This window comes from Perissodus microlepis, chromosome 11, assembly GCF_051167445.1.
Source record: "Perissodus microlepis isolate ML-2025 ecotype Zambia chromosome 11, ASM5116744v1, whole genome shotgun sequence".
Taxonomy (NCBI): Eukaryota; Metazoa; Chordata; class Actinopteri; order Cichliformes; family Cichlidae; genus Perissodus; species Perissodus microlepis.
Genome location: NC_140471.1, coordinates 35,452,952 through 35,480,624, shown reverse-complemented (window position 1 = coordinate 35,480,624; position 27,673 = coordinate 35,452,952). Strand labels below are relative to the sequence as shown.

Genomic DNA, 27,673 nt, shown 5'->3' with positions numbered 1-27,673 from the left:
GAGAGGTTGCCTGCAGGGTGAGGACATCAGACCTGATTGTTTCGAGTTTATGTAACTGTCATGTAATGATCCATGTTTCCACATAAATTACCTTTGTGAACATGATGTTCCTCAGAGAAGCAATGACACGAGACAACCCTGTTTCAAAAGGACTAAACCTAAAAAACTTCCAAACAGTTGACTACATCTGCATTGTTTACTACTAACTGTCATCACGCTTCACAGCTCACTGAGCTCAGCTCAATGTAAACGAATCCACACCGCCCTCTAGTGGCATTTTGGAGTAGTGCTTTATGAAACGTGACGAGAAAAAATGAAAACCAACAAATATATACGTGACGTTTCTTTGGGTTTAGTGTTTTTAATTTGGTCAAACTTGTTCAATGGTGGATCTTTTTTTGATACTGTGTTTTAATACCGCTTCGTCTTAAATCTTCCTCTGTCCAATACGACATAGATTACAAAATTATGGATATAACGAGTTAAAACAAAAGCAGTAAACCCACTCATGATTAGGGTTGAAAATAAAAACTAATGAAAAATGCAGAAGCGTTAATTAACCTTTTGATTTAGTTAAACAGAAAGAAAAGCTTCGGTTTTATGATAGCACCGATAAGGTCGTATTGCCTCAAGTCTGTCCTGAGCTTTCACAATGTTCTCAACATTTAGAGCATATAATCGTCCTCCTGGTGCACACATTGTCAGTAAATGAGGCGATGGTTCATCTGAAGCTGGAAAAGGTCAGACAAACCATTAACGGCTAATAAAGTACGGTGGACGTACTTTATTAGTTTCATGTAAACAGACCAGAGAATCACCTGGATGATCCTTTTTTGTGACGCGTGTGTTTCCAGTGTAATGTGGGCTGGGCCGGCAACGGGAACACGTGCGGTATGGACACGGACATTGACGGGTATCCCGACCGCTCTCTGCCCTGCATGGACAACGACAAACACTGCAAACAGGTCAGACATATGACTCAATCACTGTATCGTGTCACATGCGATCATCTGTTGTTGATTGATAATAGGTCATTTGATTAATTTAGTAATTAAACTCTAAAAAGTCATTTGGACTGTGATGTATGTGTGTGTGTTACCTGCTGTCTTTGTCCACCAGGACAACTGTGTGTTCACACCAAACTCTGGCCAAGAGGACGCCGATAACGACGGGATTGGAGACCAGTGTGATGAGGACGCTGACGGGGACGGGATCAAAAACGTGGAGGTTAGAGACCGCGAATGCGTCTGTCAGTGGCTGTCGTGGCTGTGATGTGGTCATGTGACATGTCCTCTGGCCTTCAGGATAACTGTCGTTTGGTTCCTAACAAAGACCAGCAGAACTCGGACAGCGACTCATTCGGAGATGCCTGTGATAACTGTCCCAACGTCCCCAACAGCGAACAGAAAGACACAGACAACAACGGACAGGGAGACGCCTGCGACCAGGATATCGACGGAGACGGTTAGAAACCGCCATCAGACCTCGCAGGAGACACGTGACTCTATATTGCCCTCTAGAGACAAAGAACAGGAACTACAAGAGCTGTGAAGCAAATTAAGCTCTAGAAGTTTGTCTTTAAGGCTGTTTATTTACAAAAACATGCAAACTGGTGAAGCCACAGTGCTGCATGAATGTTATTTATAACCATTAAACAAGACTGGTGAATGGCTTTGTGTCCAGGTATTCCCAACGTTCTGGATAACTGTCCAAAGGTACCGAACCCGATGCAGACAGACAGAGACAGAGATGGAGTCGGAGACGCCTGCGACAGCTGTCCTGAGCTCAGCAACCCAATGCAGGTACAAACGCTCAGGCCCTGTGGCACGCTACGTTTTATTGGACATAAATAATCACACATAGAATTTAAATTTGTTTTAATAAAAATAGCAAACAAAAAACACTAAATGTTAATGCTGAGAAATGTTTTGAAAAGTATTTGCGTATTGCATCTTTGTTGTTGTTGTGACTTTTTTAGTTGTGAGAAAGTCAAAAGAATTAAAAGGTCACACCAACAACTCACAACTGAGGCAGCTGATTAATAACAGCTCGATGTAAAAACAGAGACAGTGTAACACGGTGCGCACAAATAACTCAGTAACAATTGTTTTGTGTTTGTAACTAGCAATAGCAGAAAGGTCAGAGGTTACAGTCTGTCTTCTTTCTTCTTCAGACTGATGTAGACAACGACCTGGTCGGAGACGTTTGCGACACCAACCTGGACACGTATGTTTGGAAAACACACACACACACACACACACACACACACACACACACACACACAAAACCCCGTTCAGCTATCTTAGTGAGGACCTTCATTGACATAATGGTTTCCCTAGCCCCTTACCTTAATCCTAACCATTAAAATGAATGCCTAACCCTTGCTCTAAACCTAACCATAACCTAATTGTAACCCTGACACTAAAACCTCATTTTGAGCCTCAAAAACACCTTCAAACTTGTGAGGACCGGTGAGTGTGTCCTCACAAGTATAGTAGAATGCAGATTTCAGTCCTCACAAAGATAGCTAGACAGGAACACACACACACACAGATCTATTTTAGTTTTCTATTTTTTGATGCCATAAAACATTTAAAAATGCAATGAAAATTAAAAAATGATGTAAAACTTGTTTTCTAGTAGCAGTTGAGTTTTCATGGGATTCATTCAATGTTATTTTATTTATACAGCACCAAATCACAACAACAGTCGCCTCAAGGCGCTTTATATAGTACAGTAGACCCTACAATAATAGATACAGAGAAAAACCCAACAATCATATGACCCCCTATGAGCAGCACTTTGGCGACAGTGGGAAGGAAAAACTGCCTTTTAACAGGAAGAAACCTCCAGCAGAACCAGGCTCAGGGAGGGGCGGGGCCATCTGCTCAGGGAGGAGGCTTTATATTGTAAAGTAAATGAAATTGGGAATAAATGGGATTACTTTGGATCTAAATTACACTGTAGATTAAAAAATGAAAATGTCTTTGTTTGAAGTGATTTCATTTTTATTTTCAATTAGTTTCAATTAAACAGGCTGTTTCTGATAAATGTAAGTATGTTTTATTAACATACATTTAAGGGTAGGAATACTGTATATCAGTCTTATGTCTTATGACAGCCTCGAGCTACAAGCCAGCTGTGTCACTAAAATTGGCCACACCTCTAATCAGAAGAAAATATTGAAGTCTACGGAGACTGACTCACTTTCATAGCCAGGCTTTAGTGGGCATACAGTTCCATGTTTAAAAATGGACAGTAATTCTAAAAACAGAAACCTGCTCATTAAAGGCGAAACACGGTCACTTATTTAACATCTGTAGGGACGGCGACGGTCACCAGGACAGCAGAGACAACTGTCCAGACATCCCCAACAGCTCCCAGCTGGACTCCGATAACGACGGCCTGGGAGATGACTGCGACCACGACGATGACAACGACGGCATCCTCGATGACTACGACAACTGCAGACTGATCGTTAACCCCAATCAGAAAGACTCAGATGGTAACAATCATATAAAAGCCCACAAAGGCTAAACAACCAGAACCTGCTGCTGTGTATCATCCATTTATTATTTTTTAAAGAGCAGAAAATACGATTGATGACTCGGGTTAGTTAACACAATTAACCTCTTGAACTTTACATTTTCTGTGTGATTATTACTTTTATATTCTTACTGAATAGTTTATTATAAAATGTATACTTTTAGTTTCAAAGGATTTTAACATCCTGGTTACATATCAGTGTAGTAATGTCTGCATTCAGATGTGGCCCAAGTTCCCTGATGCATTTATCACAAGTCTTTTGTTGGCGCTACATTCATGTTATTTTGTTGTATTTGCCATCAAAGTGTTTCTAATGTTGGTATTACCCTCGGTGAATTTTGAATGTACAGGTCAACAGTAGCAAAGCTGTGAATTGTGTTTTTCTGGCAGTAAATAGAACTGTGTCGTCTGCACAGAGAAGTAACTTTATTCATAGAAATCCTGTGAAGGTCTAGATTTAAACCGCTCCATCGTGTCCGTCTGCAGTGAACGGTATCGGAGATGTCTGTGAGAACGACTTTGATAACGACGCTGTGATGGATTTGCTCGATGTGTGCCCGGAGAGTGCCGAGGTCACTCTGACAGACTTCAGAGCCTATCAGACTGTCATCCTGGACCCGGAGGGGGACGCACAGATTGACCCCAACTGGGTGGTGCTGAATCAGGTAACTTTGGTAGTCTTATGTGAATATGGCTGTTTATCAAGTACAACTGTTTCTCCACCTGTTCTTTACTAGAAAATGTGTATAATCTCTTGTCCATTGGTGTTAAACAGTCGGTAAAAGCATTAACAAGAAGATGAAACTGATACTAACGTTTCTTTCTGGTGGACTGGAAGCCTATTTTGCTCATTTCCAGCACCAGCTGGACTCTACTACCATATTTGTCTCAGGCTATAAACAATAACTGCCTGTGTGATCTCGATGCTCTCTTTCCTCAGGGTATGGAGATTGTCCAGACGATGAACAGCGATCCTGGTTTAGCCGTAGGTACGAGTTCCACTTTAAAGTGGAGAATTCACAGCTGTCCTCTGGTCCTCGAGCAGATCGTCACCTCCTCCGTTTGTCTGCAGGCTACACGGCATTTAATGGCGTTGACTTCGAGGGAACGTTCCACGTCAACACGGTTACGGACGACGACTACGCTGGCTTCATCTTTGGCTACCAGGATTCATCCAGCTTCTATGTGGTGATGTGGAAACAGACAGAGCAGGCTTACTGGCAATCCATACCTTTCAGAGCCATGGCCCAGCCCGCACTGCAGCTCAAGGTTTCTACTCTCTTCTACTGTCCTTTAATGCACATTTAATCTGCAGAAACCAGTATTGCATCATGTGTTGGCAGGTTGTAATGCCTGCTGGTCATTCTTGAAGAGTTTAGTTGTCTCATTCAGGACGTTGCACCCCCTGAACTCCAAATTTCTCCCTGTGTTCATCCTGCAGGCGGTAAAGTCTCGGACCGGACCAGGTGAGTTCCTGAGGAATGCCTTGTGGCACACGGGAGATACATCTGGAGAGGTGAAGCTGCTCTGGAAGGACCCACGAAACACCGGCTGGATGGACAAAACGTCCTATCGCTGGCAGCTCAGCCACCGACCGCAGGTGGGATACATCAGGTGAGAGCACAGGCAGATCCTCAGGGAGGTCTGACTAAAGTATCTTAAATACTGCAGTGTGACAGTATCCTGTACTACACTCTTATTTGGATGTACTCCATAGCACATGCAGAGTGCAGGACTGGAACTTGAGTACTATGTAGTACTCTCGCTCTGTGGTTTTAACTCTTGCCTGTTTTTTAGTGTAGTACTAAAGCCTGCAGTATATATTCTGCTGTAGTAAAGATATCATGAATAATCTGTAGAACAAATACTGCAGTAGCCTAGATATACTCTGTTGTACTCACACCTTGCAGCTTTGTTAAAAGATCTTCAAAAATGTGCTTTGTGCAGATACTACAGTAGTCTGTGACAGCGAGTACTCATTTGTTGTAGCACAAATAGTGCAGTTATGTATATTATATATACTAAGTGCAGATACTGCAGTACTCTGTAGTACTCCCTCAGCCTGCAGCTGTGTCCCTCACGCTCATCTATTTTCTGTCTCTTTCTTTCTTTTCTCTTTACTGCATTCTTCACCCTCTGAAACTTCTTTGTGGCTTCGGGGCCCCCCGGTACTCCATTGTACTCGTCTCCATGACGACCAAAGCCCTGGCAAGAATCCACCTCAGAGGCCATTGATATGCAGATCATACGGAGAGACGGCGACACACTGAAAAACTTTATCCCATAAAATATCTACTGTACCCACTCGAAGTGCTAAATCAGTCGTTAATAAGACCTCGAGTCACGTTACCGAAAAGTGAGCCTGACGCAGATCGACTCAAAGTTACACTCTTCCTCCGTGCTGTTTTATTTCTGTAATACATTTGTATATATTAGATTGATTGATTGATTGATATTAAATGTTACAGTGTTGCAACGCTCACTGAAGGATAAATGATCGGATTCTGGTTCTTCCAGTGAGTGTCGTGATTCTCAAAACTTTTACGTTTTTGGAAATGGCAGCAGATTTAAAAAAAAAGGTCTGGATTCACATTCTTCAGCCGGTCAGGAGGAGAAAGAGAAAAGCAAAGAAATAAAGGCAGAGAGGCAGGAGGAGGAGGAGGTTTTCAGAAAGTCTCTTCAGAGAGTCGTTAAAGAGAGAGAGTCCCAGGTTGTTCGCACTCTGTCTCTCCTCTTTGCATTTTTCAGCTCAGTACTTTAGAGCTGCTGCTGAGACTTTCTGTGCAGTTTGGACATGTGACTGAAAATAAAAAGTGCAGAAATGAAGGTTTTACCTCCAATCGGTTTGCATCGTTTCATTAAAACTTAGTACGTCTGATGACGTTCAGAAAATGAGAAAAAAAACGTTTACTTATTCATTACAGACATTATGTGAAAATTAGGTTTTCATCCTACTTCATACACTCTTCTAGGTATCCACGTAATTCCCAATCCAATCTATTATTTATCCCAAGGAATGTTTGGTTTCTAACAGGTTTGTATTTCAAGCTTGGGTTTGGGTTCTGCCTCGGAGCGTTCCAGAGTTCATGTTTATCTTTAGGAAACTTCTATCTGCAAACGTCACAGCAGTTATCTTCTGGAGTGTTTGCATTTTTATCTCTGAAGCTGCTGGATTTACAATCCTTACCAATCATTTACCCGAGAATCATTTATTTGCTCGCCTGATGCCTGATGCTAGTATTCATCCATAGGAATGATTGGCTTCTAACCTGGAGCATCGCCGTGTTCCTGTGGTTTTAGGGTAAAGCTGTTTGAAGGGACACGCGTGGTGGCAGACTCTGGCGTTGTGGTCGACACCACCATGAGAGGAGGACGGCTCGGTGTCTTCTGCTTCTCCCAGGAAAACATCATCTGGTCCAACCTGCGCTACAGATGCAATGGTAGGACCGCCGACCCTGCTTGGCATTTTGTCGTTTTATTTGTTTCTGGGGAGTCCTGGAATATTTTGATAAGCCTTTTACGGTGCTAATATGTGACTGCCGTGTTGAAGTGGACGATTGTGTTACCAGTGACACCGATTCACCTTCAGACTTTTCAGTTTTTCCTGAACATACAAGAAGTTCTTAAAACAAGCCCATAAAATCCCAAAACTTTGCCTGATTTAAATACCACTGATCTCACATCCAAGATCATCTTCTCGCATGACTGGATGACTTCCTGGAAGCTCGGTTCTGACCACAAACATGCAAACACCAGCTTCTGTCCTGAAGGGCTCCTAGCGTTGTTTCAAGGATCATCACTACTGATGAGAGCTGGATCTGCAGCTGCCACCAAGCAGTTTTCAGCTCAAGAGTCCACAGTTCCCAAGTACAGAGGCACCTTGTCAGGAACCTGGTGAGGACTGACCCGAGAGTTTGATGATTCATGGAGTTGTGAAAATCTGTGAAATGTGAACATTTTTTATTTCCGTGCTGTTACACCAACTTAGTGTTTGCTCACCTCTTGGAGCTGTTGTCCCATTTGGCTCATTGTGACTTCATCCACAAAGTGAACACTTGTTAAAGGATCACTGTTTTGACGCACAGGTCCAGCGCATATCACAGTTACACCAGTACAAGTGCAGGGCACCTCTGTACTGGCATGGCCCAGAGGAAGGAAGATGATCTTGAATGGGAGATTGGCTAATCTGTAGCGAGGCAGGGTTTTACTTTTGGCCGTAAAAGGCTGATGAATGTTGTCGTCACCCTGCTGATGTCTACTGAAAATCTCAGTCACCTCGACCTCAAGGTCGGGGGTCAGGTTTTCTGAAAAGCTTGTAAATGTGATAATTGAGGAGGAACCAGTATTTTGGAATTTTAGAAGCTTTTTTGAACTTTTAAAAATATTATTAATCTAAACAATCCTCCTGCTATCATTTTTACCCCTCGGCCGTAAAAGGCTGATTGAATACTGTCAGCACTCCTTGGATCTACAGAAAGGGTGCACATCCTAGTTGGTAAATACGATAACTGGAGAACGAGTCAACGTAGGATTTTCAAATTGTTACCGTGCATCTACTAGTCCAGAGGTCAAGTTTTCTGAAAAGTTTGTGAACACACTGATAACTCCATAAAGATGTCTTTAAGATTTTCAAATTGATGCCATAGTTTTATCTACAAGCAGGCTGAGGGGCAGCACTGGCTCAGGAGATCCACGCTGACCCGCTCTAACCAGAACCTGACCATGTGCAGTCCAGTTCTGCTCTGCTGAGCTCAGAGTCTGCAGAGCCCCCTGCAGTCCAAGATGGTGGAGCTGGTGTTTGTTCCTGAAATGAAATACTCAGAGGAAAGGCCCAAAATTATGTTGTTGCACAATTAGAAGCTCACATGCATTAATATTTAATAACCCATCGTCCTTCCTATTCATTTTACCTCTCATGTCTGCAGAACTAAAAAAAATCCCAATAAGATCAGGGCTTAAAGACTTGTGTCCACTTTTCAGTCGGTATCTGCAGGAAGTACAACCTGCTGACTCTGTGACAACTGATGAACTTTCTGCTCATCTCCTTCTTTATTCCAGACACGGTGCCCGAAGACTTCCAGACTCATCGTAAACAAGTTCTGATGCACATTCAGGTCTGAGAGCTGCAGATGGACTGTTAACACAACCCCACACACACCATTAAAACGAGTACACACACAGCTTCTCTGAACCCACTTTAACTGTAGTCTGAACGCCAGCTGAGAAAGTCCAGTCTGAATGAGTGTGTTTATGTGTGTGTCACGTATGAAGTGAAGGAGAGAAAGCAGCCAAAGAGCGAACAGTCTGGGGAAAGCACCTGAACGCATCATCAGGGTCCTTCTACGTGACGTTTGAGTGTCTCGGTTTATTTTTTTAATATAAACATGGAAACTAAAGAGAAGAAGAATAGGTCAACGTTAACATTTAGTGTATGATAGTAATGATATGTACCTTTTTTTTTACTGTCAGTGAGTTTATGTGACTGTAGGAGAAGCTGTGCATCTCAGTCTGTCTCATTAATAACTGGAGCGAAATGGAGAACGAGTTCGAACCAAAATGTGTCAGCATGCACTTTACGTACACGTGACATCACTAAACCTTTGGAGGGTTTATCTTGAATTTCTTTGGAAGCCAAAATCATAACTGACCCTAAAATCACATTAACGCCCTCACGGTGGTTCTAGGACTTTTCCATCTGCAGGTGAAGCTAAGTAAGAGTGAAGAACAGCAGCTTCACTCTGTGAATATTCCTGTTTTTGAGGTAATCGACCCCAAATACAATATTACATTTTTCTCGTGAGCCTGCATCCTCGATCATCTCCTGTCCAGTTTGCTGTGAAGCTCTAGCGAACGAAATAATCCAGATTTGCTTCTTTTATATCTGAACAGCGATGCAGCGTGAAAGCTGGCGCTCGTCGTGTTCCCCCAGACTCTCCTCTCTCTGCTTGTTACTGATCTGGGTTTATTTCACGTTCACGTTCATCACCGATGTTTAAATCAGACAAAGACGTATAAATCAGCATCCTGACAGCCAGAAACACACACACAGACTTCATTTCCGAAACAGTGTGCGTCCTCTTACAACAAAGAAGAAGGAACAAAGATTTCTGAATTATTTTTGGACCTTTTTAAAAAAATCGGATTGTGTCAGTTTAACTGAGCAGCAAACACAAACCTCTCGTGCTGAGACCTGATAAGCTAACGTTACAGAGAAGTCTTTGATTCAAACAAAAAGTGAAATGTATGTTTTGTGTTTCTTCAAATGTAATGTAATGTAATATGTTTGTTGAAATAAACCCAACCATGACTTTTCCTACAATCCTGGTTTCATGTTTCATGATTTCTTAGCAGAGGCGCCCAGACTGATTCAGCTGCTGCTGCACGTTTTGCATCTTTGCATCTGCCTGCAGCGCTGCCCTGCGCACAGAGATCAGCCTGTTCAGTTTGCACATGAAACAAATCGCTCCTTAAACTATTCAGCTGTCACAATTATCAACCACACAGACGATTCAAAAGGCTACTTCTGTTTGAAATGACCAATTCATTTTTATTTAGAGACAAAGATATTATCACACACGTGTTATGGTTGACAGACGATGACAAAAAAAGTAAATAATTCAATCACCAATCACACGTACGAGCTAACTGAAGCACTAACGAGCAGCTTTCTTCTTGCTGTCAGTGTTTCTGCATTGGAGGACGTGTAAGAAGCCACGAGCAGAAAGCAGCTGTTTGTAGGCTACGTTCACACTGCAGGTCTTGATGCTCAATTCCGATTTTTGATCAAATCCATTTTTTTTTTGTCTGCTCGTTCACACTACAAATAAAATGCGACAGCAAACGCGCTCTAGTGTGAACGCTCAAAGCGGCCGCGTGCGCAAAAGAAGACGTCACACACAACGCGCTCTGTTTAGACCCAGACCAACAGTATTGTTTGACCGATGGCCTTAATATAAAGACTTCGGACTTTACGTTTCCCAATTTTTGCTTTAAGTTATTTTGTTATTTACATAATAATGTAAATAACCTAATAATGATCCTTATTGCTGTTTTAGAGGAGCGGTGCTTCAAAGGATAGCTGCAGATTTCTGTCAGAATCTGCAGATTATACAGAACAAATAAAATGTTCACGTTTCTCCAACGTTGTCTTCCCAACAGTTTCACTGACATCTACGCTGGATGGCCAGGAAGCGTTCGCGATGTCTTCTCCGGCGCTGATAATTGGCGTCTGTCTTGTGTCAGTGATGTAAAAGACGGATTTAATGCGACATGACCGTCAAACAGCAGCTTTCTAAAACATCTGATTTGTATCGGATTCAGCACCACATACGAAAGTGACCCAGATCGGATTTGAAAATATCGGATTTGTGCCGTTCACACTGTCATACCATCATGGGATACGGGTCGCAGAGGGTCAAAAAAGTCGGATTTGATGCGCTTTCGCCTGCAGTGTGAACGTAGCCTTAGTGGCATCACTGAAGGCGCCTCTGGTGCCATATTTTGCTAAAAAGAAATATATGGACTGCAAAATGCATTTAGGAACAGGTGTGTGAAAAAGAGGCGTTAAAAGAATCAGCCTTTGTTTTTCCCAACAAGCTGTTTGATATCACAGCGATGCAAGTGCAGCCTCGTCTCTGCGGCACAGCTTTGCTGTCACTCTGATGACGTAAAGGCAGCGTTACTCTGATGACGTAAAGGCAGCGTTACTCTGATGACGTAAAGGCAGCGTTACTCTGATGACGTAAAGGCAGCGTTACTCTGATGACGTGAAAGCTGTCTGCGTTTCTAAACAAGCTAAACAGTTTGCTCAGGCTAAATATCCACGACGTCGCTCTCATCGTTGCTCTTAAGCTTTGTGAGCTATTTCAGTCAGGCGGCCTCATCATTGGAAATGAAACGATAAAAGCTTTTTGTTTAAGCTTTTAAACTTCGTAACAACATGGAGGACAAAACCGTGGGTTAGCTCGTGATTTGTAATCTACCTCGTCTCTGAGCTCCAGCGCTGCTTTTGCTCTCTCGCTGGCCTGGAGGGGAGGGGGCGGGGTCGTGACCCCTGGGCCGGGGAGGCCGGGACGAGTGCAATATTGGAGGGGAGATATGACAACAGCGCACCACATCCCGGACCTGCCCGACCCCGGGAGGAAACACGCCACACACCCTGAAACGCACAGCCGTGTTTCCGTGACTACAGAGGATATTACATCATAGCTGACATTGTAGAACAAGTTCATTTTAATAACCTCGTAATCCTAATCTCTCCTCAGACTAAACCCTGATGCACACTTTGCTTTCAACACACAAAGTTTGGATTACTGCATGTAATAATAGTAATTATATACAACTCAGAAATACATGCATCTGAGTAGTAATATTATGCAGTATTATTTTGTTTAAAGCTACACGTTAATTTTAAGATTGTTGTACATTTATCAGGTTTTATTTGTTTGTTTTTAATTTTTAACCAAACACAAAACATGCCAGTAATACAACTTATAACTTATTTGTCGTCCATTAGTTATCATGACTTTACAGAAAGTTACAGGTAAATAAGAGAAAAGTAAAGTTAGGATTGCGATTCCGCATGTGACAAATAAGGGATCTTCACAGGATTTATGTGTGTGTGTAAAGGTTACACACGTCTTTCTTTAAAGTTAGCTGTGGAACACATGTCGCTATCTTTAATTTATTTTAAACGGTAACACTAATTAGGAAAAACACAGCTGAAAACAAGTTTTACACTTTTGTACCTTGATAAATACACTTGTACTTAACAACTTGTTCTTTTAGTTAAACTTCTTCCAGCGAAAGATGTTATAAAAACTAAATGAACATGTTATACAGAAAATGATGAGTTTTATATTCAATGCAAAAAGTCATTTTCTGATTGGACATAAACATTTATAAACATTTAGCCATCACAATTATATTATAACAAACTTATGAAGTAGAACGCACTTTTTCTGGCGGGTATAGAGTTTCCTTTCAGCTCTGTTTGTGATTCAGCTGACCCATCCGCGGTTAGGAGCTCCTGGATGTCCTAACATGAGAACCGCTTTAACATTTCGCCTCTGAGGTTCACAGAGACGCGAGTCATGACGAGTGTTTAAAAGGTTCCGCTTCTCCCTCCTGACGTGATTTTACCAGATCATCGTCACATGCTGACGTGATGAGTTCAGGTTCTTGTGATAAAAGCGAAAACGAAGAAGAGCTCACCTCTGTGCAGCCTCCCTCTGCCTGTCCATGTCGCCTTGTTGTTTCAGGTCTGTGGAGGGTCCCAGTCAGTCAGTGCTGGTTTTAATCCGCACCCCCACCCCACCCCACCCCCACCCACAAACCCCCACTTCTAAACACTAACAAAGGCTCTGGGAGCTGCTCAGTGAGGCGTAGAGGGGCCCCGCTTCACGCTTAAAGGGCCAACAACTTAACCTGGGAAGCCCTGCGGCAGCGTCCATCTGCACTCGCTTACATCCTCGTTCACACTCGCAGAACTTCACCCAGGGCCGATGGAGGAGGAGCCAATCACCTGTGTTTACCTGCAGACGCAGTGTTTGATTGTAGCTCCCACCTGCCTCAGCTCTGACGTCATCACCCGCAAGTCTGAATGACGATGACCTTAAAACAGCAGCAGGTGATTTTCTGCATCCTCAAAGTGACAGTGCTGCCACCTGCTGCCGCTACGTGGAACCGCGTTTGCCCCCAGAACCACCGGCCCTCCCCCTCATTACCCTCACAGGGTTGGCCTGTTGTATCCCCAGCTAGCTGACCCCCTAGCAGCAGGTATGTCTACATTAAAACACTTTATACTTTTTCTTCCTCGACTATAATCTGCATAATAAAGATATCGTACTCCATATGTTTAATGTTAAAGCTTACTTTAAAATAAAATGTATTTTAAACACTTTGTACTGTAGTAAAATTATACTTCTTTCACTGCATTGTACAAAAAGAAGCTTTAAGTCTTGTGCAGCCACTTTTCATATTCTACATCTAATGCTCTATGTCAGCCACACATATGCATGCTTATAAAGATGTGAAAAAACAAACAGCAAGTAAAACAGCAGCAGGATGCAAATAGAGTTTGACTTCATGGAGGTCTGAAATATAAATAAACTGTCGCTGTGTGTGTGTGTGTGTGTGTGTGTGTGTGTGTGTGTGTGTGTGTGTGTGTGTGTGTGTGCGAGGACAGTTGTCGTGCAGCAGGTGGTTGTTGCAGACTTATTTAGGAACAACTGAAGCTCCCAGTGTGAACGCACCACAAGTTCCAGACCAGGACCTGGGGTGGGTCAGATCCTCAGATACTAACCTGGACTGAGTCTGAGATCTGAGTCGAGTCTAGGAGAGTTTTGGACCGAGACCTTTAGCAGCAGGTTCAGGAGCTCGGCTCGATTTCCCTTCGATAAACTGCAGACATGGACGGACAGAACCAGCAGAAGGTAAGAGACAAAAAACAAAATACATAATTAGAAAATTACAAACTTGGATCAGATTTTTATTATTATTTGTTATGATTTTACCTGAGGCTGTATCACTAATTTACCTTCAACATAAAGAATATAAAATCATTGTGTGTTTTCAGCAGCATTTGAATATTTATGGTTTAGTATCACCTCTAACACTTCCAGACGTCACAGAACAGAGTTTTTCTTACACTGAAGAAACCACCTACATGTAGTTTTGGACTGTAATATGAATTATGGAAAACTTTTTGTTCACACCTCTAGCAAATTTCATTTCAGGCTCTAAAAGTATAAAAAATATAGAATTATGTTTTTCTTCTTTTGGCTCTGGAGCATGGGCTTGGATTTGTTCCTGTTTTAGGCTCTAATAGTGAAACTACAAAATAAATGGCCTGTATTTGTACAGCGCTTTCCTAGTCCCTAAGGACCCCAAAGCACTTTACACATCCAGTCATCCACCCATTCACACACACATTCACACACTGGTGATGGCAGCTACATTGTAACCACAGCCACCCTGGGGCGCACTGACAGAGGCGAGGCGCCACCAGGCCCTCTGACCACCACCAGTAGGCAACGGCTGAAGTGTCTTGCCCAAGGACACAACGACCGGAGCTCAAACCGGCAACCTTCCGATTACAAGACGAACTGCCAACTCTTGAGCCACGATCGCCTTCATGGCTTAAGTGAGACTCTTTGTAGTTTCACCATCACGTTGCTGTAATCGTTAAACCCTGACACACTTTTTCACTTTTTGTTGGATGAATACAGTCTCGCAGAAGTGAATTCATGTGGTTTAATAATTAGCAGCTGCTGTCCAACAGAAAACACTTTAGTTACACGAATTCACTGTAAACTGCTGGCGTGTGATTTCGCAGCACACCACAGTACTGCTATGAAACCGCGTAGCAGAGATTGTCTGACTTCTCCGGAATAGTTCCCCAAACACTTTATCCAAATTATTTCTGTTTATTTACCAAAAGTGTTTTTAATGCATTTGTCCAACAACAAAGACAAGAAAATTTTAATTATTATATTTCTTAATATTCTTATTTTAATCATGAGTTTTAAGGTAAACTGCTTTGGCGTACTTTTATAAGACATTTTATTCATTTGTCTATCATCAAAATGTACATTTTGTCAACTGCTTTTATTGTGAAAGGCAAGAACGCGAGGAAGCTACTGGTATAGATCGGGCTGTGCCCCAACACAGTGGGCAGCTCTCTAACCCTTCCAGTGTTGCAGTCTCTGTGCAGAGAGTCATTCACCCTGCTTCAAAGTTAGTGGCAGCTAGTAATGCTCACTGAGACGAGAGACACTCAAGAGCACAACAATCACATCCTTTGGATTTTTAAACCCGCCGAGTCACACAGACGTTACTCTGATGGATATTAGAGGGTGTGTGTGTGCTCATACATATAAACTGCTCATATTGTGTGTGGGTATTTATAAGCCTGTGTGACCGTAACTCTGCAGAGCAACTGAGGTTTAAATTTAGCCCTCACACTCCAAAACACACACAGTCACGTTTGCATTACTGGAAACACAGGACGCTGACCAGGAGCATTTGCAGCAGACCTAACTTTGCATATTAATGTTAGTGTATCGCATTAGACCTTAAACCGAGGACACACCTTCAGATTTAATCATTCACCTTATAGGGACTCACTTATCAACAGGAGGTCGAGTCCTCACCATGCAGTTGTGTAAACAGACGAGTACAACAAGCTCTCACACACACACACACACACACACACACACACAGCTGTTAAAGAGGGCTAAAGGTCAGCTGACAGCTGTCTGTCACCATTCATGCTGGTCATTATTTTAAAGGACCAGTTCAGTGTTTTTATATAAATCCTTTGACTGACTGAGGATCAATTTCAAGCCCAAAGCTCAATATAAAGACTGGAAATGCAGGAAACAGCCGGCATGCTCCCTGTTCAGTGTCACGTATTTGGAACCCCCCAGGGGCCCCTGCTGAGGCCCCTCATTCCCACATTCCCAAGTGTGTGTGTGTCCCAGTAACCAACTCCAGAGAGCAGTCTGGTCACCTTTCTGTAGTCACAGCCTTAGCGTCTCCCGGTCAGACCTGGTGACACCGTTATTCCTTATTTGCTGCTTTTATGAAGCACTGAAGTAGTTCCACATTTGTGGTGACTTCATGTGTTTGTGGAGGTTTTTGAACAGTTTGATCTGTGGTGGCAGCTAAAACCTAACGGAACAGACAACAACATCAATCATTTATTGAGGTGTTCAACGTATTTTTGACACTGCCTCCTGCTAACAGCACACGGGAACGAGATGTAGACGACGGTCCGCAAAGTTCTGTGTGGAACCATCGCAGTAAGCCCCGCCCACTGACTGCTGCTGTTTGTTCTGTAGGAAAAAACACAGACAAACAGACAAGAGTCCATTTTACAGCGCAGAGAGAAAAAAGGAGGCAGGTTGACCTGAATGAATCACTCGGGCTGAATATTTATCGTTCTTTTATTAATACTTAGATCTGCTTAACTTGGAGGAAACTGCAGAAACAGGATATTTAAGGATCTAAAGTAATTTTGTTATTGAGTTTATCAGTGAGGACCAACTCTGAGCAGGTAGGCCTCATATTAAAGCTTCTGACCAAATTTCACACCTTTAACGTCTTTATTCCACAAAAACTAGCGTGAAACAGATAAAAGTGATAAATCATCATTAATTAACAAAAGATAATCAATTGTTTACATTTTTTAAGCAGCATTTGCATTGAACATATAAATAACGTTAACAGAGAGAAATGGGACAATAAATGTGGTTTGGAGAGAACAGAAAACCAAGCAGCGAGGAAACAAGTTGAACGTTCGTCTTGTGCTTGAAGTCGATCCAAATCCATATTCTTCAGTTCTACTAAATTTGTGTCCCAGTAAATTTGTGGGGCGACCGTGGCTCAGGGGGTTGGGAAGCGTATCTATAACCGGAAGGTCACTGGTTCGATCCTGGTCGTTGTGTCCTTGGGCAAGACACTTTACCCTACCGCCTACTGGTGTTGGCCGGAGGGGCCGATGGCGCGATATGGCAGCCTCGCTTCTGTCAGTCTGCCCCAGGGCAGCTGTGGCTATAACCGTAGCTTGCCTCCACCAGTGTGTGAATGAATAGTGGCATTGTAAAGCGCTTTGGGTGCCTTGAAAAGCGCTATATAAATCCAATCCATTATTATTATTATTATTATTATTACTATAGAAGATTTAAAGAGCTGTTTTTAGCCCCTCCCCTTCAAGCCAGCAAATCAAATGCCAACAACAGTTAGCTCACGGGTGAGTAAACAGAAAACCCCAACAATCACACGATCCCTATGAGCAAGCGCTTTGGCATCAGTGGGAACCAGGCACGATCTGATATCGTCGTGTTGGTGTTGTTCCCAGATCATCATACTAAATGTTGTTTCAGGATCAACATTGCAAGTGACCAGTCAGAATGTTGTGACGTCATACTTTTGCTACTTTGGGAAAAACCGCCGTAAAACAAAAAACTGTACTTAAGCTGCGAGAAACCGCCTCTGTCCGCCGATCAACGGACCCTGACCCTGACCCTTTAATAAACGGTAACAGAATTGATATTGTCCTTGCAACATTGGAATTTCATAAATGCACGAATGGCTTGGCGCGCAAAAGAATAACGTCACAAGAATGTGATTGGTCACTTGCAATGTTGAACCTGGAACAACATTTTCATGATGATGTGGGAACAACACCAACACGACGATATCAGATCATCCAGGAAGCAGACTCGGGGAGGTCCAGTCATCTGCCAGAGTGTGATATAAATAACAGACTGGAAAAACACGTTTAATAATAAAAATGTAGACAACCAAAAACTACATAGACAATAAAAGCAATAAAAGAATGTAACAGGAATGGAATCCATGAACGTCACAGTAAACAGTGAAAGTGTCGGCGCAGCTTCGGTTCAGCTCAGCTAAGTTGACCGTGACATAAAAAAAATCAAAGGGTTGAAAAAATGTTAAAGAATCGTTCAGGTGATCACGAGTCATGTGACATTTGTGTGTGCAGGTTTTCTAATGGCTCCTGGAGAAGAAGAAGGTTCCAGTGAGCATCATGCAGGTGAGCTGAATGTCCCGATGGTGGCGCTCTGTCACATCTGTGTTACTGTGAGAAAACAGTCACACGATTCCACAGAAAGTGAAAAAAAGGAATGTGACTCTTATGTTTTATCCTCAGATGTGTGAATCGCTGTTGAAAAGATCCATCTGTATATTTGTTTACAGGGGGGGAAACTCACACCGAAGGCCCGAAACATTGTTGCACAAGGCTCGAAATGTGTTGTTTTTTTCTGCTGTAAAAGTCGGGACACTTTCACAGAGGAGTCTTTGGTGGCTGACTCACAGTACAGGAACTGGTCATTCTTCCGTTCCTGAGGTTTTCATGAATAAGATAAGATAACTCTTTGTTTCCATTGCACAGTCATGCTTAGCACAATAGTACAACGGAACTGGAAACTGTCCCACGGCATAAGCACAACTAAGCACGACAAACACAACAGAGGAATTTAAGTGGATTTGTCCAAGTGCAAGAAAGGTTTGAGCAAAAAAAAGTAATGATTTAATAAAAAATAAAAGAGTGAGTGAAAGTTTATTGCACATTATTATTGTTATTGCCCACCCAAAAGTCCAGGGATGTAGCCAATCAGGTCAGCTGTTGGCATTGATTAGGGCTGTTGCCCTGTTGTAAAAGCTGTCCTTGAGTCTGTTGGTCCGGGACCTCGGCAGCCTGAACCTCCAGCCAGACGGCAGCAGCGTAAACACCCGGTGTCCTGGGTGTGTGCAGTCCCGTAGGATGCTGCGTGTCCTCCTGAGACAGCGAGTGCTGCACAGGTCCTTCAGGGAGGGAAGAGGATGTGCCTTTTTGTGTGCCATGGTGCAGCTGGAGAACCACACACAGATGCAGGATGTCAGCACACTTTCATGGAGCAGCGGTAGAAGACGATCAGGTCAGAGAGGTATAACAATGGAAAATACACAACATGAGGAAAGACGAGGAGAAAAAAGAACTCCCCCCAGACTGAGCTCCAACAGGGAGATCAGTTTGAGAACAGAAAAAAAAACACCACAGCGCATACAAAAAGCACATGACTATCAGATGAGAAGCTTCTTCAGTTCTAGGGTCAAATGGTGGAGAGTCCCAGATTTAAACCCAGTGGGAGTTTCCCCCCAAAGAGGGACAAAGGACCCCCTGATGATCCTCCACCAAATCACATGAGCCAAGGGGTGAAAACGGGTGTGGGTCACAATCAGGTGAGCTCATTGTGAAACCTGGCCCCACCCTATCATGTGATTTCCTGAGGTCAGATGGCCCAGGATGTGAGTGGGCGTTAAGGCGTCTGGGGAGGGAACTCAACACTGGATTATAGATGGCAGACAGTCGGTGTCGTAAACCACCGCCTCTGTTCAAAGATGGTCGCTCACAGTGGACGTAAATGGCTTCTTTCACTCCTCTTTCAAACCATCTGTCCTCTCTGTCCAAAATGTGAACATTGGCATCCTCGAAAGAGTGACCTTTGACCTTTAGATGCAGATGGACCGCCAAGTCTTGTCTGAGTGTGTTGCTGGGTCTGAAGTACACTGGGATGTCGTCATCTTCTTTTCTGTGCATCAGAAGAGAAGATCAGACACCAGCGAGGGAGGATAAGAAAGACAGACTCAACAACATTGTCATCCCCTATGTAGCCGGTGTATCAGAGAAACTCAGGAGAGTTTTCTCCAAGCACGACATCCCGGTGTATTTGTTTTTCATATCTATCTGAATTCTTGTTCACATGAATAGTTTATATAAAAGATGTCCAACTCAGAGACATCTTAGGTCAGCCCTACCTGCCTTTTTGACTAAGAATGTGGACCAAGGAACTGTGCTCAATAATCAATAAATTATGAAACAACTGTACAGTATATGTATTATACAGCATGCTTTCAGCTGCAGGAATGCTGAATGTTTGAGTACAGAGACAATGTGTTTATCAGCGTGACGGCCTTTGGAAAGAAACTACAGATGTCTGCTTGTTTTGATGTGCGTGCTCTGTAGCGCCTTCTAGAGGGGAGGAATGTGAAAAGGTTGTGTGTGTCAATTCTGGATTTGTTCAAATCCTGCAGACCTCACTGTCCATTGTAGTTTGTTCTTGTCCTGTTTGGCGGGTGATCCAAACCATACAGTGACGGACGAGCAGAGTGTAGACAGATCAGCAGCTTCAGAGGCAGGTTGAACTTTTTGAGCTGCAGCAGGAAGTACATCCTCTGCTCGGCCTCTTTGGAGATTCAGTCAGTATTGTATGTTGCTCCAGGTTCTGACAGACTGGGACCCTAGAAACCTGAAGGTTTCCACTGCAGACACAGTGCTGTTAGGTGAGGGGGGACAATGCTGAGGTGCTCCTCCTGAATTCCACTGTCGTCTCCACATTTTCAAACCAAGGCTGTGCTCAAGCCCACATCTTTATGCAGATTCATCACCGCACTTGGAACATCCAGTGACTGTCGCACCAACTTAGGTGAGGCCTAGAGCTACCTGCTTAGCCTAATTAGCAGGAATCTGTGCCCCTGTGTTCTACCTGTATAGTTTATGGATGCAGATTGCTAACTAAGCGTGGTAGCATTAGATGATAACTTGGCACTCCACATATTTGTTTTAGTACGGTCACATCAGCATGGACAAAGCCAAAACACTAAAACCCAAAACAGAGAGATACAAAACTAATTGGTGACTCGAGGGTAGCGGTGAAATCTCTCTTTTTTACAGTCTATGCATGTCTACAGTCTGGATTTGAAAACATGTAGGAGTGTGCTGAAAGGAGGGATTCATGCCTGGAAGTAGGGCTGGGCGATATGGCCTAAAATCCATATCGCGATATAATTTGAAGCATGTGCGGTAACGATATATATATCGCGATATATTCTTTTCTTCTGTATAACATATTTTCCACACTATAAGGACTTAAAATACTTTAATTTTCTCAAAAATTGAGAGTGTTCCTTATGTATGAATTCTGGTTGTGCTTACTGACCTCAAACCGATTTTGGCTGCAGAAATCTGTTAAAAATGTTTTAGTACAACTTTGGTAAGCCGCACTGCTTGATGGATTGTCAGAGCGTTACGGCTGCCTAGTGAGGAGCTTCACGGAGTAATCTGGGTCCAAAACTCCGTCCGCTTCAGGTCCCAAAGTCAAACGAACGCTGAGAGTTAAAAACGGTCTAAATTCTTTCATTTTTAATAAAATCATCAGCATTGCTGCTTTAGCAGGTGTAACAATTAAGTTTAACATCCATGAAAACTGAATTTATTAAATTTAACGGAGTTACAAGTTAGCAGGAAGTTAGCTCGCTAGTTTACACCTAAACATTTCATACCAGAGATTTTTGAAACTAATTCAAACGTACAGCTCTGCTACCACATCCAACATAAATGAAGACAGAAAACTAAACAGCAGTGGCGTTTGTAGGGTTACTGAAGTTGGACTACCTGGTATATAATGTTGTGCTACGTGATTGCTAGCGACACAGCTATGTTAGCATAACATTAGCACAGTGAAGCTGGAGGATAAACGCCAACTTTTTTTCCACTCGATAAAAGTTAACGTGAGGGATTCTGGTGGTCAGGGACAAATGCAATCGCATAGCAGGATGCTGTACACGGGCCAAACTTCAGTCAGGAGAACAACTGAGATCATTCATCCACAATACGAGGTTAGTCATTAATATACTCCAACAACATGGGAACAGAACAGCTGCGAGAGAATTCAGCATTAATGAATCAATGTTACGGAAGTGGAGGAGTTTTGGCTTTCCCCTTATTTCAAAAGTGCTTCATTTCTTTGCTATGACTGTCACCCGCCATAATTTGCAGATGATAATGGTTTTAGCCGCTGCGATGCTTTCGACCAGAACAGGCGCCGCTTGGTGACGTCATCAACATGCGCTATCCCGGTAGAGCGGTATAGTCAAAATCCCTATCGTATATCGTTTATATCGTATATCGTTTATATCGCCCACCCCTACCTGGAAGTCAAAATTATGTTAGTGACTGGTTTCAGTCAACCACAGAATTAATACGAACTCTGATGATCAGTTTTAAAGAGAATGATGATTGCAATCAGACAGATGAACTCATGTGCAGTGAAATCACTGATGGACTGTAATATTTAATTATCACATGAGCCTGCCAGTGAATCATACTGAGTAGCATCATGAGAGGGGAAGAGAGCTACCAGTTCCCACTCAGAGCATCATCATGATCAGAAATCCTTATCAGAGCAAACGAACCAGCTCATTTACAAGTGGAGGCGGGTTACAGGGTTTGGCTGCTAACAGGTAACAGACAGGTGAGTGTGGCACATGTCTGTGGCATTTTTCAGACTGGTGCTGATTGACTGAACGACCTGCTGTGAGCCTGCTGATGGCGCTCTGGGCTGCCTTGCTGTGGAAGTGCTGGATCCACTTGACTCTGCTGCTCGTCCAGGTTTCTTTACCTGAAGGTACACACACACACACACACACACACACACACACACACACACACACACACACACAAACACAGATAAACAAAAGACTGCACAGTACATTACAGACAAAACAGGAGAGTTCTTCATCTTGAGAGCCCAACAGGAAGTGGAAAGCCATTAGCGATAATAACCACAAACTGTTATTTTGATCCTTTAAATATTTATTTGCCAACATGTAAGAATATGGATTTTTAACCAGCAGCCTTTCAGCTGAGCATTAATCAATGCATGTCTCAGGTATCAGCCTTTAGCAGTAGCTTAGGGCCTTCAAAATAAAAGCCTCCCATTGGAGAGACAGAGTGCCAGTGGATTCTTAAAAGCTTGTGTTTTATTTTTTGCTAGAATTTTCGGACTTTCCGAGCAACAACACCACTCCACACCTGCTCCAGAGCAGACTCTGTCATAGATCAGCATGTATGAAAGCACCACCTGCTGACCAGTTCTCCTGAAAATAGCAGAATTCCTGGAAGATCCATCAAACACGGATGTATGGCTGGAAATGCATCCCAAACAGTCTTTGTCTTAGATGCTCAGATGTGTCTGTATGCCTGTTGTTTTTTTAAATTTAACTGTAAGCAGCAAAGAGTTTTAAACCGCTGTGGTGCTGTGGTTAGCAAGAAGGTCTTGGGTTCAAATCCTTGTTTTGTGTGGCATGTACGGGTCCTCTCCCAGCCCCACAGTCCAAAGACATGCAGTTAGTGCGGTTAGGTTAATGGTGATTCTATACCAGGGGTCTCAAACTCAAATGAGCCGTGGGCCGCTGCTGGCACCGTCATCTCATTGGAGGACCACTTTAGTGCTCAAAGTAGTACAAAAAATCAAACAAACAAGAAACCACCCACTGATATTTCCTGAAATGTAGTGTTTTGTTTTGTAACACGACAAAACTGCAAACGTGAATGCATTGTTTTCTCACTCTTAACTAACTGAAGCCTTTCATTGGTCCACCAACTAAACAAAGCTCCTTCTCCTCGTGGCAGCACTTCTATCATTTTGTTCGTATTTAACAAAATAAAAATGCAGACATCAGTGTACACATTAATCTGAACTAACACAGCCAATCCCTCAACATGTTTGTACTTTACTGTACCTCAGCCAGGTGCGCGGCTCCGAGCCATAGTAAATGGCCTGTATTTGTATAGCGCTTTACTAGCTTTACTAGTCCCTAAGGACCCCAAAGCGCTTTACACATCCAGTCATCCACCCATTCACACACTGGTGATGGCAGCTACATTGTAGCCACAGCCGTCCTGACCACCACCAGTAGGCAACGGGTAAAGTGTCTTGCCCAAGGACACAACGACCGAGACCGACAACCTTCCGATTACAAGGCGAACTCCCAACTCTTGAGCCACGATCGCCGCGGTAGTAAAAGGACCTCTGCTCTGGCTAATACGTCGGGTTCGTGTCGGGCTCGTAGCTGAAAACTAGCTTTACTTTGTTGTCTGGGTGAACTTTGCTAGCGAGAGACAGAGAGAGGCGTTGAAAGGCTGCTCCAACAGAACTTATTGTTTTGGAGGAAAACACGAACACAGCGTACAGTCGAGTCTTAATAGCTTACTTACAGCTGGGCTCGTCAGGCACTCTTCTTGGCTGCAGTGGTTATTATTATATTTACATGCTTCCAGCTCCCGTTTCTGCTCGGTGACAACTCGTACTTTTCCTTTTTCTCCCTCCCTCGCTCACAGACACATAACAGCAGTCCATGCTCCCTGCAGCATGGACTACACTGCCCATGCCTGTAACACTCTGCTCATATTGCCTTCATATTAATAGAATTTTTGAATAATGAGAGTCGAGAGTTTGAGACCTGGACTGTCCATAGGTGTGAATGTGAGTGCCCATTGTTGTCTTTCTCTCTCTGTTAGTGATGCGACCTGTCTGGTCTATTTACCATTTACCAAATCAAATTTCAAAGTAAGCTAGTCCTACATTTGAAATATATTTTTATATTTATTCTTCACATCATTTCAGTCCAGAAAATGCTGAGACTGCAGTATTATTGTATTACAGGCTCCTGGAGACTAAACTAGGAAGCCAGTTCGGTACACCCAGGATAGCTTTTCCTTATTTGGCTTCACTTGCATGAAACTGGTTTTCAGCAACCTCCAGAACTGTGACGGTAAAAGTCTAAAAGTCAATGTGGACGTGGCAAAACTTGCAGTTCCAGTGTCCACTTGTTCTCCAGAGTCAACCCCGTATAAGAAGAAGCTACTTTGAGCTTCTCCTTTATTCACAAAGGATTGCCACAGCAGTTCTGATGTTCTCCCTGATGCAAATGTGAAAACTACTGCATGGTGGGAGCCCTAGTTCGAGTGTCCGTAAGCCTGTTTATGCTAAACACTTTCTCCTTCTTATCAGTTACAGCTTCCTGTCATATCCTGAGGTGTAACTCGGATTTTGTGGCTGCAACGCTGGACCTGGGCAGCAGCAGTAGTGGCAGCGGCGGTGGGGCAGCAGGAGGAGGAGCAGCAGCTGTCAGCAGGCAGGCGGCGAACGCCGGTTACTGCAGCGCCCTGCGCTCGTACGCCATGTGCACCAAGAGGCTGTCGCGAGCGTGTCGTGGTGACCTCGCTTACCACTCTGCGGTCCAAGGAATCGAAGATCTGCTCATCCAGCATCGCTGCCCCCGGGTCGGGCCCACGGCACAGCCCCGGGCCCCCCCTGCTGAAACGCTGTCGGGGGACACCTGCCTCTATGAGAGGAGCTTCTTCAGCAGGGAGGGGCAGACACCCGAATACCTGCACTGCAGCGTGTTCGGAGACCCGCACATCAGAACTTTCAACAATGACTTCCACACATGTGCCGTTCCGGGGGCGTGGCCTCTCATTGACAATGAGTATCTGTACGTACAAGCCACCAGCTCACCAGCCAGGGGAGGCATGTACGCCACAGTTCTCACCAAGGTGAGTGCTGACACTTACAGGAGCAGTCAAATGCACCATCAGCTTCTCATGTAAACCTCAACTTACGGTCGGGGGGGGATCCAAGCAGAGGGTGAGGTGGGGTACACCCTGCATGCCGTCAGTCTGCTGCAGGGCTGACCGATAGAGCCCCGTCGCATTGTGCTCAAACTACAGCCCAGTGCACAAAATGCAGTTTACTGTGAAAAGAGAGAAATGAATGTCAGACATGCTGAAAACTGACAAAATGTCACAATAACAGCAAATAAAAATGTAACAGTGAACAGAAATAAACATTTACGACCCCAAAATGAAAATAATCACAGAGCTATTATGGAAAACGACATTTAATGTCTTCTTTTTCCTCTCAGATCACCATCATCTTCAAGAACTGGCGTCAGTGTATCGACCAGCAGCTGTACCAGGCCGAACTGGATAACGTCCCCGCCGCCTTCGCTGACGGCTCGATGTGGAGCGGCGAGTGGCGAGGTCATCGCAGCCTCACGGTTCGGTCTCTGAATCCCGGCCGGCACGCCGAGATCCGAGCGGTGCACGTCGGCACGGTCTTGGTGGTGCGTCAGAGCGGCCGCTCGCTCGGCCTCTCGGTCCTCTCGCCACGTGGCGTCGTTGAGGCGTTCAGGCCTGAGCAGGACCTGCAGCTGTGCGTGTGGGGCTGCCCCCCCTCCCAGAGACTCAACACACTTCACCCACCACCATCAGACCCTTTGATGTCCACCGCCCTCAGCGCTGAGGACCACTGCGCGGCGCTGCTTCCTGCTCGAGACGTCTACTTTCGGGCCTGCGTGTTCGACCTGATCGCCAGCGGAGACCTAAACTCCAGCATGGCCGCTGTCAGTGCACTGCAGGATGCCCAAACCATGATCCCAGACAGGGAGGGGGTTCACCTGCTGCTGGTTGGATCTGCAGGGCACACACGACCTCACCTCACGCTGCTGCTGCTGCTGCTGCTGCTTAGCATTTTGGGAACTCTTAGCAGGCCCTGAGAAACAGGAAGTGACCTCAGACTGTGAAGCTGAAGGAAATGTTTGGAAAATTTCCCAAACACAGCACCTGGAAGAGGACCTAAACGTGATGTCCCAGACGCTGACATCACTGCTGACACCTGAAGCTGGTTTTATGGTCCCACAGAGGAAGCTCACGTGTGGGCGTGGCCCGTCTGCCTGTCAGATGGAGCCGGTGTAGAATATATGTGCGCCACGCGTCTTTGTGCTGTTGTTGGTCCGTTAGCTAGCCACGGAGAAAAGTCAAGCTCTAAAACACAAAGAGCTGAATTGAAACTGAGACAAGTGTCACTGCAGCCTGTTTGTTTCGCTCTTTGAACTTTATGTTACGGTTCTCCCGTTAAACTCTTTTTTCACTCCCTCTTGTATTCAGACCAGTCGACATTAGGCAGTTACTCACATCATGTAATTTCAGCATTGCGCTATATCTTGGAGGACTGCATGGGAGTGTGTCTACCGTGGATGAAAACCCCGCAGAGACATTTGTGGGACCATAAAACCAGCAGATGGCATCCTGATGGTGACAGTCTGGATGGAACGGAGCCGCTTGGAAACTTTCAGGGGCCGCAGACTTTAATCGGAGCCCCGAATGTTTGTGCATCACTGCAGCTGATCCAGAACCTTAAAAAAAATCTGTGTGCAAAAGAAAAAACTAATTAATTTAGCTGCTAATTAACAATCTGATAATAAAGATTTCCTCGTGAAATGTTGAATAGTTTGTGATTTTGTTTTATTTTGATGTTCCAGTACAGTACAAGAGCACGTCGCTCTCACGCTGCAGGCTTACTTGTTGAACCAGCTTCAGTTTGGATTCAGGAGACAGACACTATCTCTACTTTCAAGATCAGGCTTCAAACTTTCCTTTTTGCTAAAGCATATAGTTAGGGCTGGACCAGGTGACCCTGAATCCTCCCTTAGTTATGCTGCAATAGGCTGCTGGGGACTCCCATGATGAACATGAGTAGTTCTTCTTTACTCACTGCATGTGATCTGAGCTATTATTCATCTCTGGCTCTCTTCTACAGCGTGTCTTTGTCTGCTTTTACTATTTAGACAAACGGCATCAAATGAAGTTCAGACGAGACCGTTTCAGCTCCTCTACCACCGTGAACTGAAATGTCCTGATGCAAAACATTGAACCCAAATTTCCATCATCTGATGTGTTTGTGGCTGAATGAGGACCCAGGATAAAAAAGAAGCC

The 27,673-nt window shown here is 44.0% G+C and overlaps 2 protein-coding genes across 3 annotated transcripts in view; both read left to right on the top strand.

Moving 5' to 3' along the window:
• The window catches only part of thbs3a (thrombospondin 3a), a 24,411-nt gene extending 14,546 nt beyond the window's left edge, over window positions 1–9,865 (top strand). Inside the window, exons 11-23 of the mRNA XM_084944451.1 lie at window positions 1–17; window positions 855–965; window positions 1,120–1,227; window positions 1,305–1,464; window positions 1,684–1,802; window positions 2,174–2,226; window positions 3,324–3,505; window positions 4,033–4,211; window positions 4,487–4,535; window positions 4,619–4,815; window positions 4,988–5,160; window positions 6,847–6,986; window positions 8,605–9,865. The exon at window positions 1–17 is cut by the window's left edge and continues 136 nt beyond it. Of these exons, the coding sequence (XP_084800577.1) occupies window positions 1–17; window positions 855–965; window positions 1,120–1,227; window positions 1,305–1,464; window positions 1,684–1,802; window positions 2,174–2,226; window positions 3,324–3,505; window positions 4,033–4,211; window positions 4,487–4,535; window positions 4,619–4,815; window positions 4,988–5,160; window positions 6,847–6,986; window positions 8,605–8,666 (1,550 nt within the window). The 3' untranslated portion in view covers window positions 8,667–9,865. The remainder of the gene's footprint in view (window positions 18–854; window positions 966–1,119; window positions 1,228–1,304; window positions 1,465–1,683; window positions 1,803–2,173; window positions 2,227–3,323; window positions 3,506–4,032; window positions 4,212–4,486; window positions 4,536–4,618; window positions 4,816–4,987; window positions 5,161–6,846; window positions 6,987–8,604) is intronic.
• Window positions 9,866–13,742: 3,877 nt separating this feature from the next.
• Window positions 13,743–27,164, top strand: hjv (hemojuvelin BMP co-receptor). 2 transcript variants are annotated; one of them, XM_084944468.1, is made up of 5 exons: window positions 13,743–13,979; window positions 18,056–18,106; window positions 22,401–22,520; window positions 24,909–25,453; window positions 25,822–27,164. In XM_084944468.1, the coding sequence occupies exons 3-5, from the start codon at window positions 22,442–22,444 to the stop codon at window positions 26,452–26,454; spliced, it is 1,257 nt and encodes a 418-aa protein (XP_084800594.1). In that variant the 5' UTR covers window positions 13,743–13,979; window positions 18,056–18,106; window positions 22,401–22,441; the 3' UTR covers window positions 26,455–27,164. The 2 variants fall into 2 exon arrangements, with proteins under 2 accessions (XP_084800594.1, XP_084800593.1); XM_084944467.1 differs by lacking the exon at window positions 13,743–13,979 and adding an exon at window positions 16,436–16,603.
• Window positions 27,165–27,673: the final 509 nt, after the last annotated feature.

Coding starts and splice junctions, on each gene's coding strand:
- hjv (XM_084944468.1), top strand. CDS start 22,442: ATGGCGCTCTGGGCTGCCTTGCTGTGGAAGTGCTGGATCCACTTGACT. Junction 22,521..24,908: donor CCAGGTTTCTTTACCTGAAG/GTACACACACAC, acceptor CCTTCTTATCAG/TTACAGCTTCCTGTCATATC. Junction 25,454..25,821: donor ACGCCACAGTTCTCACCAAG/GTGAGTGCTGAC, acceptor TTTTCCTCTCAG/ATCACCATCATCTTCAAGAA.